This window comes from Cyanistes caeruleus, chromosome 12 (genome assembly GCF_971803275.1).
Source record: "Cyanistes caeruleus chromosome 12, bCyaCae1.hap1.1, whole genome shotgun sequence".
NCBI lineage: Eukaryota > Metazoa > Chordata > Aves > Passeriformes > Paridae > Cyanistes > Cyanistes caeruleus.
In genome coordinates, this window is record NC_141712.1 from 3,739,384 (window position 1) to 3,753,590 (window position 14,207).

Genomic DNA, 14,207 nt, shown 5'->3' on the forward strand with positions numbered 1-14,207 from the left:
AGCAGAAGATGGTGACTGTAGACATTATTTTTATATTTATGCCCAATTGACTCTCATTGAGCCAATTTTCATGCATGCATCGAAGTCACCTTGTAGATACCTGTGCCCAGTGTGACTCATGAAAGGAGGTGCCAGCTTGTACCCCTGGAGAAACGCTGCAAATAAGGGCTGTCTCTGCAATAAACTGAGTCACACTCTCCTCAAACTGGCAGTCTTTGAAAAATGCCTGGAAATATGACCCGTTTTTAAAATAAATGTTAGTCAGTTGATTCATTAAAAGGCAAAGAGGTGGATAACATCCTTAGTGAACTTTGTGCTTTTGGCACGGTTTCCACTGCCTGGAGAGAGGCTGTGTAATGTCTTTAGGGGAGAGTGTGGCTGTGTAAAACAGCCATTTTTTATAGCTCAAAAGATAATTGAATTCTCTGATTCACAAGCTCTTGTTTTTTATCCTCTCTGTCCTCTAATATCTTATTGCACAAGTCCCCCTGGTCCTTCCTAAGCTCCCAGGTTAAAGCTGGCTCATGAGAGGGGCTTTGGACACTGGGTGGTGTAAGTGGTCTGACCAAACTGAAAAAGTGCTGAAGTCCCCGGACACAGACTGTGATTAGATCATCTGATGGCCAGTTTCTTATCACTTGGGGTTTTTTAGGTTTAAATTGAAGGCAGGAGCCAGCTGGGTTAAATTTCCAGTCAGATGCAGAGGAGATTAGATGAGTGGTTTGCAGGAAAAGGAAGTAATTTATCTCATCATCTGCAGTTGGCTCCGAGGACCAGCGCTGGGGCTGGTGCTTTGGGGCAGCAGCACCGATGACTTTTGGCCGGGAAGGGCTGAGTTCATGCGGTGGCAGACGTGGCTCCATGGCAACCTTGCTGTCATTCCTAGACTGACTGTTGCCACTCAGCCCAGCAGCACAAGAAAGGAAAAGCTACAGGAGCACTGGTTCCTGGAATTAGAGGGCAGCATCATAAGCATGCCTTTCTTTCCTAGCAAGGAGGGTAGGACCGTTTCAAGCAGAAAAAGAAACGCTGCCCATGCAAAGCCTGAAAGAACTAATTTCAGACAATTCTAATATGTCTGTGTAGGAGAAAGCAATTTCTTCATCATCAACAAAATACAGATCTTGATAAACCAGTGGCTTACAATTTTATTGTAAGATTTCAGAGTGGAAAGTACATTCCAGATAAACCGTAATTAAAGAGGATTTTCCTACTAAAAAAAGTGAGAAATCTGACTTTAAATTGGTGTGAAGATATGGATCTTAATCTGCAAAAACCTGAAGGCATTAATCTTTTGAGAAAATATTTACATATGCATATTATAAGCTTGTTTGGGGATTTGTTGTGCACTGGGTGGAGACTATATTATGCAGACACTAGAGAAAGAAAAAATAAGCTTTGTAAACATGTTCTGTATTAAAACTGTGCAGTATATTGGAAGGGTTCAGGTAAGTTCAAGGTACCACAGGGAACTTGCAAGATTAGTGGTGCTTTCCCATTGTACAAATGGTGCATGTCCATATGTGCAGGCTGGGCAGATTCTCTGTAACACAGTTCAGAAGCTTCATCAGCCTCTTCCCATGCAGAAATCCCATCAGACTCTTCTGCTGTAGAAGGTGGTGCAAAGCTCTTTGGTTGTGCTCTTCAAAATACAGCCAGGGTGCCACTCCTCATTGTAGAAAGAGGCTGGACTTCTGAAAGTGAGAAATGCTGATGAAATAGACCATGAGTAATGTGAAGGAATTTTGTTCTCAGATGCTGTAAATTTTGGTGATGCTGGTGGGGTAATGGCTTCAGTGATACTGACCACATTCATGTCCCAAACCCACTGTTGCAAAATTTCACTACTGAGTGTTCATTAAAACTTACTTAGAATAAACAGAAATGCTAATCTGTCATGTTAACTACTATCAGTTAAAAAAGGAGATACAGGATAGTGGCTCATCTCTTATACCTGCCAATTAGCCATGAGTGAACTGTACTCATGTCAGATTTTTAATGAAGTACAAGTACACCCAACTCTTTGAAAACCTGAAAGGAGCCATGGTGCTGGGCACTAGGCAAAGGACACACAGACAGACATAAACTTCCTGGCCTTCCTGCCTCCCTGGCCTGGGGGTTAGCAAAAAATATAATATACGAGCAAACAGACTGAAAAATCATTGAGAAGTCTCCTTTCATTGAAGCAAAGCAATATGTTGCAATATACAAAAATTGATTCTTTCAAGCTGCCAGAGATACTAGAGAAGCATTACAGAGAACATCACACTGGCCACTAATTCTTAAGAAAACCTGACAACCCAAGCATCTAAACATCTAAAAAAAGAAGCCTTTGAAGCAGTTTTGATAGTGCTGTTTTAATACATCCTGATGAGATAGGAATTTCTGAGGCAGCAACTTATATAAATGAAACAATTACAGTCTATACTAATGAACCTGAAAAGAAAAAGAAATTACACATGTTTGTGAAGATCAAACAATAGTTGGAGAAGCTACCTTTGGCTATGTGATCCTTGATGTGTACATTTTGAATATACTAGATTTTCTTACTCTCAGCTGAAAGTCAATGGTGAGAGTAATGAGGTAATGTAATGCTTTACCTTTCTTGTCTTTTATAATAATTTAGTTCAAGCAAGCTTTGGGAAAATCACACTTTTATTTCAAGATCCAAAAGATCAATACAGCAGTATACATTTAGTGCTTGAGGGAAAATTTACTAAAAATCGTTTCATGATGAAAATGCCAAAGGCAGATGCTTTTGTTCAATCTGTTGCTTTGAAGTAACCTTGTAATCTTAATTCCACATTAAAGACTTATGACCATTATATCAAACAAAGGCAGTAGGGGTCTCTGTAGAATGATTCTATTAAAAAAACCCACAGTATTAACACATTTTAATATAGCAGTCTGTGTAATTAGTTGAGACTAACAGCTGATCCTACGATGTATGAAAGACTTTGACTCAAATACCTACCCATCTGTTGTTATTTGCCTAGCCAGTGATCCCCCACCCAAGTGAAGAGTGTCAGAGTATTTCAGACAGCAGTCTTCTACCTTCCAAAATTTTGGAGGAATAATCAGCAGAAAAACAGATCAAGCTGAACTTAGAACAATTCCTGTGCTGATAAATCAGCTTTTCCCATTATTTCTGGTTTTGTTTTGCTTTGTTTTGTTTCTGTTTTGTTTTTTTTTTTGTTTACTCCTCTCAGTTGCAGAGTCAATTGCAGCATGGAGAGAACCAGAATTGTCTATAGGTGCAATAAAGCTGGGCTTGCTCCCAGTCTGGCAGCCAGTGTCATTCCTGTGGCTGGCATTTCAAGCAGAGCCACCTTGCAAATGAGTTTAAGTTGTGCACAGTGTAGGAGTTTCATTCTCTCAATTCCTGAGACAGAAGAACAGGATATTTTTTCCCTCCAATGAATGTAGTCTTATTTCCTGCTGAGATTTAATACACTGCAGGTAACTTCTAAATGTGGTGATTGTTTTTGGAAGGCAGGTAAAATGACCAAGAAGGAAATTAAACAGGACAGAGACCAGGAAAACCTATTTTAGAGAGCAGATACCCAGAAAACCTATTTTAGAGAGCAGATACTACAATGCAGGAGATCTTTACATAGGGCAAGTGTAGGGGTAGGCAAAGGGGAGCAGGGAAGGATGAATGCTCAAAGCCACTAATGACAGGAGAGTGCCTTGAGGCTTTAGTCTTTTCTCTCTAGTCCTGAGAAGGAAAAGCAAAGTGAGCTTCCCAGCCTCCTCCCAGTGGTTCTGCTGGAACCTAAGCAGAAGGAAGCCCCTCTAGAGGACTGAAAGCAGTAAAATATTTCACTACAGTTCACTTTTTTTTTTTTTTTCAGTCTGCAAAAACTGAGGGAAGTTTCTTGAAATTCTTGAAATTCAATATAATGGGGCTTTATCCACGAATCTGGACCCCAAAATAAATATTGTAACTTGTCAAATGTGCACTTCATGAAACTTTTCATTATACATTTTGTACTAAAGGTACTTTTGTAACTCTTGGGCTTAAAAACATAAAGAAGTAGAGAATGTCTGCTTGACTTTTCTAGCTTTATCAATGTACATGCAACTTATCCAGACTTCCTGAAATCAGTCTTTGCCTGTGACTGCCCTGCAGCTCTCACACTCCAGAGCCAGCCGTGCATGAGTAGCTGCAGTTTTCTCACAACTTCTAGAGGACAGTATGACCAAATGAGAAAAAGGGGCTTAATTGTGCATGCTGATTTTTCATAACACATATGAACTTTAAGCTCCAGGTATTTCACGATCATACCCTGCCTTTGCACTGCCCCGCATTCCTCCCTTTGTGATGGAAGCAGACCCTCCATGTGCAGCAGCCAAATATTTCAGGTATTACAGTACTTTCTTTTGGGATCAGTGCCTGACCAACAGAGCAGTGGCATTACTGAGCAGCCCTAGAACAAGGACTCACATTTCCTTTGCAGGGAGAGAGGGTTACCTGCCCACCCAGAGCTGCATTTATCGCTGTTTTATTGCTGCACGCAGCAGCCGACCCTGTATTCAGGTCACCGAGCAGAGCTCTCTCATTCTTATCTGTGTTTCACGCTCCTGGCTATTTGCTTTTGCAAGTGCACCGAGTTACCTGACATGTGAACCCTGTACTACGATAGTTTCTTCAGATATCTTGTAATCTTGAAGCAAGAACAAGTAATTCTGAGGAAAGAATGGGTAATTTTGGGTTCTGATGAAATCTGTGTGAATAGGAAAAACTCAGCAGGGTGGGGTGAGCCCAAGGGCTGGCGATGGCTCCAGCACACCATGCCCGAAGTCTAGTGTTAAAAACCTTCACTACTTCAAAATGCAGGTGGAAAACATCTCTCCCAGGGATTACAGTAGAACTGCACATGAAGTGGACATTTGAGAAACCATTGAGGACAGGTCAGCGGTAGGGCAGCAATCATCTGTAAGAGATTGTATTTACATTATGTTATATTGGCTTCGAGGCCTGGAACTGTTCCTTAGAAGCCAGCACGGGTGGACAGGGCCGGAATAACCACAGATGGTCCCTCAGGACGACACTCCCGGGGTCGGGGGGTCCCGGTGCGGTGTCAGCCCGGCCTGTGGCGGGGCTGCGGGGCCGTGAGGGGAGCGCGGCGGGGCCGTGAGGAGAGCACGGCGGGGCCGAGAAGGGAGCGTGGCGGAGCCGTGAGGGGAGCGTGGCGGGGCTCCGAGGGCAGCACGGAGGGGCCGTGAGAGGAATGTGTCGGGGTTGCGAGGAGAGCGCGGCGGGACCGTGAGGGGAGCACGGCGGGGCCGAGAAGGGAGCGTGCTGTGGCCGCTCCGCCCGCCCCGCGCTGCGGCGCCGCCGCCACGTGACCGCGCGGGGCCGGCGAGCGAACATGGCTGCGGCGGCGGGGTGAGTGCGCGGCCGAGCGGCACCGGGACCCCGCAGCCCCCGCAGCCCCCGCAGCCCCCGCTCCCTGCCAGGGGCACGGCGCGGCCGCTGAGGGCTCGCGGGGGGCCCGGTGGGCCGGCGGTGGGGCCGGGCAGGCAGGGCATAGGCTGGCGCCGGACTGCGTGCGCTGGACCCGGGGTTCCCCGAAAGGATTTCGGGCTCTGCGTGGGTCGGTGAGAGCTGTGAAGGGTCGGGTTGGCTCGCAGTGCCTCGTCCCTAGGCGTGCATTATCCTTTAAGTTGTCTCAGGTTTGGAAGCGATGCTTAAAGGTGACTTGGATTACATAGCACAGGGGCTTTCCCACGTTTTATAACAAAATTCAGCCATTTCTTCCCGTGCTGCAAGAAGGTGCCATTATAACCGTATCCAGACGAAGGGGGAAGTTTCCAAAGTTGCCGAGCACGGGTGAGGCCGGGGCCGGGTGTGAGCGGGGCTGTGGGGCGGTCGCTGCCGTCCCTGTGGGATCCCCCCGGCTCTGGAGCCCCCGGCGCTGCCCGGGCGTTCCCTGCCCCGGGAGCCGCCCTGCCCCGGGCTGCTGCCGAGGACACGGAGCGCCGCCGGGAGTAAAAGCTGTCAGCTTCACAAGAAACACCGAGCTGGCCGTGAAGAAAATACCCATTTTATACCTTGAACAGTCTTAGTTGCTTTTGCTGTTTGGTTGTAGCACCTGTTTCCTCGCGCTGCTGTTAGCACGGGCCTCTTGCGCTTCACATATGGGATGTAGAAACAGCACTGGAAATTGCTTAGGCTTCAGGCTGATGCTGATGAATCTGTTGTTCAAAACAAACAAATAAATAAATAAGGCCCAGTCAATAAACAAGTGATAATTTACTGAAAAGTAGTTTCAGTGGTTTCTCGTCTTCATTGAAATCTGGATCCTCTCTGTGGGATCTCAATGGAACAGTAATGGCAGTCCATTAATTTTCTGCTCAAAAAACCCAGAAGTACAAAAGGTTAACTGAAAAATGGTAGGAAAACCAGAAATAAAATAGGAGTTTTGGTTACCAGTGTGTTCTGGTGGTTGCTTTACAACAAATCCAAAACGTTAGATGAATCATATCGTGCCAGAATGTACGCTCTGTAAGATTCTGAAATAAGCATTGAAAATCAGGAGCTCCAGGCAAAAGAAAAATATCCTTTGAAGAAACAGATGTAGTTTAATGTTCCTAGCTATATTTCACTTGCAGTATAATAAAATAAAAGAGCTTGTCTGTGAGCTTGGGTCTAAGTGATCATAAAAATTGTATGTGACAGCCAGCAGGAAGCTGTCAGCTACTGTGGGAGGCCTTTACCAGACTGAGCAGTGGCTGAATGCTGGTACCAGACTGGAGAAAACAATGGAGCTGAGCCTCTCTTGCCCTGTTTTGTTCTTGCAAGTATCCACTTTTGATACCAGCTAAGGTTTATTTGCAGAAGCTTGCATAGCTTCAAAGAGGTGTGCACCACAAAGCAGTGCTTCAATCAAATATACTTCTTTAAATGTGTAACTTCATATGAGAGTTTTGTATTGAGTTTGTGGCTGGAGATGCCAGAGTCCTTGTGCTAACAGAAGAAACTGACCTTAAGGGACCAGCCGATGTGTTGTATTAATTCAATTCTGATAACTCTGCTGAAGCAAGTCCAGAGGAGGCCATGACATTGATCAAAGGACTGAAGTGCCTCTTGTAAAGAAGACAAGCTGAGAAAATTGGGGCTGTTCAGTCTGGGAAGGAGAAGGCTGTGTGGAGACTCACAGCACCTTCCAGTATCTGAAAGGGCTGCAGGGAAACTGGAGGGGGACTCATCAGGAGGTGTAGTGATAGGGCAAGGAGTAATGGGTAGAAACTGAAAGAGCAGGAATTTAGGCTGGATACTAGAAATTTTTAACTGTAAGAGTGATAAGATACTGGAGCAGGTTTCCCAGGGAGGTTTGTGGATGCCCCAGCACTGGTGGTGTTCAAAGCCAGGCTGTGCAAAGCACAAAACCAGCTAGTGGAAGGTGTCCTTGCCCATGACAGGGACATGGGACAAGATGATCTTTAAGGTTTGTTCCTACCCAACCCATTCTATGATTTGTGTGTCTTGTGGGATATAACTGGGTGATTAGAGATCATGGACTAAAATGAAAAACTTGTAGTTTCTTCCCTAGCGAGAATTTTGTGGCAGTTTTGTTCCAAGGCAAATACCATAGTTTTACACTGCTTACACTGTAATTGCATGTGTATTTGTAGGGTTGATACACATGTGAGACAGCTAAATATGTGTACCCTCTCAATTTACTGCAAGTCACTGAACAGGCAGTCCTATGTCTCACATTTTTTTTCTCATGATCTTGAGTATTATGGGAGTTCTGTTTCCCAATTTTTATTTGCCATGGAAAGCCGGGTGTACAGCCATACACCTTTTTGTAAAACTTAAATGCCCCTGTCAGTGTTGTCTCTGAAAAGAGCTCTCTGTGTTAGCTGTGGAAAGCTCATGCATGGTTCATGTGTGCCAAGATCTCTGCAGGCAAAGCAGCACCTGTGGGTGTTCTTGTTCTGCCGTGTTGTCAGTCCGTCCATGGGGGTGCCGTCAGTTTGGTATCCGGGTGCTTGCAGGAATAAAAAGGGAACAAGAGCTGTGGAGGAAGAAAACTCCTAAAATATTATAGTTGAATATTCTCTCTAAAACCTAGCTGGTTTTCTCTGCAGGATTCCAGTTGTGAAAGTAGGTATATTTCCTGGCAAGGTATGAATTAACATGAGTGCTCAGCAGAGAGCCTGAGAACAGAGCAGGATTTGCAGCAACACTCAGCTGAGTCCTCAGGTTCTGCAGCCCTTGCTGCAGGGTCCAGCATGCTCAGCTGTTGTGATTTCTACAGGAGCCTTAAAACAGAGACCAGGGCCATGACTCTAAAGAAAATGTGCCACTCTAAAATAACTGCAGAGGCCATGCTCTGCTGTGGATTAACATTGTGGCATCATATTCAGACAGGGAAAATGGGATCTCTTCTGTCCAAGGAAGAACACGCTTAGAGAACACCTAGAGAAAATGTGCACAAGAACTTCCATTTTGCACTAGAATACATTTTAGCTTTAGCATTAAGATCCCACTAAAAGGCACAATGGAGTGGCTTAGTAAAATTACTGGTATGAATAGCTACCTGATGTAATTATTTCTCCTTGAGTCTCATTTAGATTGTCAAAGGTTTTAAGTGTAATAAAAGCATTAATATTAGACTTAAGGGAGATGAAAATGTGCCTTTGTAGCAGCTTCATCTGAACTCCAGGGTGTGGGAATAGGCCTGGAGGAGAGAGGTCAGAGTTCTGTCTTTTTTTTTTTTTTTTTTTAAATCACAGAAAAAGATTCCCAAACTTGTGAAGTGAGTAAAATTGCAATGAAGGAATGAAGGTGACTTTCTTCCTTCCTTTGAAGCAAAACATGAGACAGGCTGTGCTACAACCTCTGTCTGTTTTGTTGGGGTTTTTTTATCAGCAGATACAAAGGTCTGAGAACATATGGTATAAGGGTATCTGATGATGTTCTCTCCTTCTTTTATAAATGTCCTGTAAGGTGAGCACATGGTTTCCAGGCCTTTGCATGTATTTACTCCAAGGGATGATCATGTTTGGAGAACAGCATTTTCAGCCTCTTGTGCGTTGCTGAATTACTGAGCCACAGCTTTGTACCTGGAAAGCCTTGCCTATTTTTAGTTTAAGGTTCACTATCTGACTTAGAACTTCCTGCAGCTTTTGCTAGGATTGTATGAACGTGCTTCCTTCAGGTGTGGGTACCCCAAAACGAAAGCTTATGCTGTGCTGATGTGCTGCAGTAGGTAGTCTGCAGCCCTTGGGATGATTTCCTGCCTTGGTGCTGGGTTGTCAGCTGTGTGTTGGAAGAAATTAAAATAAACACTTCTGGGTTTTGTGCACCACCAGCTGAACTTGTGAGCAGAGAGTTTGAAAACTGGATTAGCAAGAACAGTCTTTTACCTTTTAAAATTACTTATGCTGTTACAACAAGTGGTTATAAGCAAGTAAAAGAAAGTATTTCATTAGCTCTTTTATGCTGTGGTTGCAGTAGGAAATTATAGGGTTTACATTTCTGAGGTTGATAAAGTCTTTTAGGAGGTTATGCAGCTATAAATCAAAGGTTACCTTTCAGATTGCCTATGAAAGCTATATAATAATTAAGATGTGGGGCTTTGCTCCTCTAAGGTTAAATCCTTTGGTGGCTGGCTCATTTCTTGTCATCTTAACATAGTAACAAGTTAACTGCACCTTTCTGACATCTCCTGTAAAGCACAGCTGATAGAAAGTGACTGTCCATTCAGTCGTGGAGAAGCTGAGGGACAAATTTGGCTTAAATAATAGGATTTTATGGATAAATTTTATTGATCATCTCTAATACTGAAGCTCCAAAGCATATCTTTGCTATATTAAGCATAAAAAACCACCCCCAAAACAAACTGCATTTAGATTCTTCTCACAGCATCTGGTTAAACTCCTCCCTCTGCTCCAGATCCCAGAAAAGCTGTAGTGTTTCTACTGGTAGAGCTCCAAACTGTACTTATGGACCTGAAACTAATGTGGGTGAATCAGCCACATATTCTTGAGGCACTTTAAACTTCTAAAATGACTTAGTAACAGCGAGTCCTCTGCTTTTAAACTGTATCCTTGCAGTTGAAACTGTTGAGTACAACCTTTCAGAAACTTTCTGGGCTGTCTCAGCGCACTTGTGTTGACTCAGGGTCCAGCTGTGGCACCCAATACGTGCTCCTGTGGCCACATGGTTGAGTTCACCAGCTGAAGCTGCTTGTGTGCATGCAAAAATAAACATACATACATAGAAAAGAGATGGCAGATCCTGTGTGAGTATGGGAAGTGCTGTTGTCCTGTGTTGTGCTATGTTAGGAATGGTAAAGCATGACACAGACTCTCTAGCTGGCCTGCACGAGACAACAAGTTTTATTATTCCAGATCTTCTTTTATAGACAGGTCCAAGAAGGTCTGGAAAGGTAAAACTCTCATTGGTCATTAAATCAACACATTACCTTCACTGGTCAATTGGAACACCACCCTTTGGCTGTTTCTTACAAACAAACATCAAGGATCCAAACAACACCTGCAAAGGTTGCTTTCCTTCTCCAAGGACTGTTTGGGTTCCTCCTTATGATTTCCCAGGCCACACTTCTCAGGCCAGTCTGAGAAAGTTATGTGACTTGCTTTCAACAAGCTCAAGCTAATGCCTGAAGCCTAAAAATCTCTTATTTGCCTATTGTCAGTTACCACAGTCCTGTGTCTGCTATCCATCATCTTTACTCTCTGCCCCCTGTTTCCCAGAAGGACTTGCTAGACTTAACTCCACTTCTGTTTTCAGCAACTCAGAGCTAATTTTCTTCCCTCCTGCTCTGCCTCTCCTCAGCTGACATGGGCTGCAGTCCCTTTGTGCTGTGTTACCCAAAGGGGTGTAATGAGGGACGTGCTGTGGGCTGTACCTGCAGCCAGCCTTGTCTGTTGTTTTCACCTTTATAGTAGAGTTGAACTAAACTAGTGAACACTGTGCATCTAAATTGTGCTAACCACTGTCTTTGCCTTTAATTGTCAATTGAAAAAATCTCTTCTAGACCCTCCTTTTGGCTGGGGAATGAGACTTTGAAAGTGCCTGTAGCACTTTTTGCCTTGAACAGAAGACGACTGTGTGAGCGCCTGAGACAGAATAAGGATGTCCAGAAGAATTCAGTTGTTCTGCTGCAGGGTGGAGAAGAAACCCAGAGATACTGTACTGATACTGGTATTGTGTTTCGCCAGGTAAGAGCTGAATCAAAACTTCGAATTAAGAAACTCTCTTTGCATGAATTTTTAAAATGATTTTAAATTATTTTCTCTTTGTCTCTCTGATGTACATTGTCTTGCTTCAATAAATTGGCTTCTTTATAACATTGCTTCTTCAGCTTTGAGCTGCTCTCACTTTCAGTGCTTTAGCGCAGGCTCATTATATTTGTTATTTAAAGGGCCTTCACCTGTTGAAGGCCTTACTGCTCAGCAGTGTTTGAATCTAATCTTGAAGACAGCAGTGGAGTATTTTTTTCATTTTTTTCATTTTTTCAGTCTTCTCTGTGATCCAAAAAACAGCCTTATTTGTGTAATGAAACATGTTACAGTGGACCTAAGCTGAAGTAATTAATAGAAAAGTATATTTCATGATACAGCAGCCTGTATCTTGGAATTTATAACATGTATCTTAAATTAGACTCCTCCTTAAGTACCCATGTGTTCTCCTGTCACAGATAGGACTTAACATGTTCAGGGGATGTTGGTGTAAAAGAACTCAAATTATGCATATCACATACCCTGCATGGTTTCTGCAGCACTTTGTTTTTTGAACTTAATTGAGTTATGTTATGAAGAAACAAACCCAGTAAATTCTAATTTAGATAGTACATATCTTAATGTAGTTATTAGTCTGGTTTTAGAGGAGATGCACTTTTCAGGGTACTAGAGCATATGCCTGTTCTTACCAAAATTAAATCCTGTTTTGTTAGATGTCTTGTTGTTTGCTTGCTTGTTCTTAAAATAAGTCTTGGCTAAGGGCTGTTCCTAGTGCAGCTTCCTCTTCTCTGGGGAGGGTTGGGGTTTCACTTCAGCACTCTGCCTTTGGAACCCAATGAAGCTTCACTCTCCTTTTGCCTTGTCTCTTGTGACATGATTGTTTCTCCCTGATAATACCTTCCCTACTTCTAGATTGGAAGAATGTATTTTAATGTGTGGTGTATGTTTAATGTGCTGAGTTAACCTCTTTATGGTAGTTTATTAATCTCTGATCCTTTCCAGTTGCCAACCAAGGGATTTGTATTATTCTAACTTAAAACTAACCAGTCTGAAAAGGTCTAGACTTAAACCCCTCCAAAAGCAAGAGTCCTCTTCCAGATATGTGGAAATAGGAATTAATATGTACTGTAGTGTATTTTTAGAGCTGGTAGAAGTAAGGTCTAAGAATATATTTTGTTTTAACCTAGGAATCTTACTTTCACTGGACTTTTGGAGTAACTGAAGCAGGCTGCTTTGGAGCAGTAGATGTTGATACTGGAAGATCTATACTTTTTGTTCCACAACTCCCTGAAAGCTATGCTGTTTGGATGGGAAAGTAAGACCTGTCTTTTAACTGCATTCTGGTGTATCTGAGTACTTTATATAATGTAACTGCCTGTAGAGCTCCAGTGTTGTGTCATTTAATCAGATTCCACCAAATCATGTCGTGGGAATGATATATACATAGAGTGATATATACAAACAGAGATACAAAACATGATCAGTTGATATTGATCATGTGATATGAAATGATCTACCACCACTTGGAGCACAATACCCTTAGAATTAGAACCCATGAATCTCATGGTAGCTCTGAGGGGAAGGAGAACCATAAAGAAAAGTCAGTATCTTGTGTTAAGCCCAAGCAAGTTAAATAATAAAGCAGGCTTTTTCAAGCTGTTTTGCCAGTTTCCAGCAACTTTAGCTAATGAAGCTTTCTGAATGGCATAAGGTAGTTTAGCCTCTGATAGGGTTTTTTGAAATGAACTCACAGACAGAAAAATGTGATTTTAATGCTGTTCTGTGGGTATGCCATAAACATCTCTCCATCTTCCCTGGTAGTAAATACTGCACAGTGCCATAGTAGTGGAGGAATTGATTTATTTATGTGTTCATTTATTTTCTCAGTCTTAATTGTATTTACACCCTCTACCAAACTGTAATTTTTGTATCATCTACATTGTCTCAGAACATTGGATTGCTTCTAATTTAATCTTCTGACAAGCTGCTTCACTTCTAATTGAAGCTATCACTTATATTTTAATGCTAATTTTGGGAAAAGGAAAACAGTTGTAACTGATCCCATGTGCTGAACTGTGCCAGACCATATGGCAGGGCATGGCTGCTGTCTTCTCTGAGAGTTTATAAGAATTTCACTGTCTTAAACCTGTCTGGGGACTGAAATTGTGATGGCATAAAAATCTTCATACTGCTGTCTGAAATATTTTATCTGTGAGCCACACCTGTCTGGGAGGGCAGGTTCTGTAAGCCCCCCATGTGTACTGAAATCTGTTCACACTTGGTGCTTGTTCCCATTTATAGATAAAGATTTTTCCTATCTTTAAGTTCTCTTCTGCAAGTTCAAAACAGCTGTTTCGTACCTACACCTATTGTGCCTAATATAAAAAAGCTTAAAAATATTATTGAAATTCCAGCATCTCATTTTGCATTCTCAGACAAAATATTGTGGTGTTTATAACTAGTGGCCTTTTTGATTTGTTTGTGCAGCACATGTTATCTGTCCATTTACAGAATTAAGTCCAGTTAAAAGTGATTTACTGTCATTGTGTCTTCTTGCAGGGTATAACAAATGGTCTTTGTTGTTTTCTAAATTCTTCTCCTTACCCTTCCTGAATTCCTGTGTTTGAATCTTGTTTTCTCTTCTGTCAGCTGTGGTCATGTACTTTTTTCTGCTTGTCAGAAGGAGGATGGGTGAATAACTCATTTGTGAGTCAGTAGCAGTTCTGCTTCATAAGTTTGTTGGCAGCGGGTGCTGCACACAGCTAGAGGTTGTGTTTCTTCCCAGAAGATTCAATTTTAACTCAAAATTAGCACTGAAAGAAAAACACAAGTAAGTATGCCTTCCATCCACTGCAGTTTATTACTACAGTTTGCCTCAGAAATGCTTACTTCATGGAAGGCACTATTTACCCACTGGAGAAACAGTCATTTAACATCAGTGGAGCACAAATCAGTGTAATGCCTTGTGTGGTGTTTGAGAGATTGGT

The 14,207-nt window shown here is 42.7% G+C and overlaps 1 protein-coding gene across 3 annotated transcripts in view; it reads left to right on the forward strand.

Annotated features, from left to right (window-relative positions):
• Nucleotides 1-5,107: 5,107 nt before the first annotated feature.
• PEPD (peptidase D) overlaps nt 5,108-14,207 on the forward strand; it is a 145,978-nt gene continuing 136,878 nt past the window's right edge. Inside the window, exons 1-3 of one of the 3 annotated variants that reach the window (XM_086847814.1) lie at nt 5,108-5,392; nt 11,016-11,199; nt 12,408-12,535. In XM_086847814.1, coding sequence (XP_086703940.1) covers nt 5,376-5,392; nt 11,016-11,199; nt 12,408-12,535 — 329 coding nt within the window. In that variant the 5' untranslated portion in view covers nt 5,108-5,375. Of the gene's footprint in view, nt 5,393-10,594; nt 10,669-11,015; nt 11,200-12,407; nt 12,536-14,207 lie in introns of those variants that run through there. The other 2 variants (XM_086847815.1, XM_086847816.1) reach the window with 2 other exon arrangements.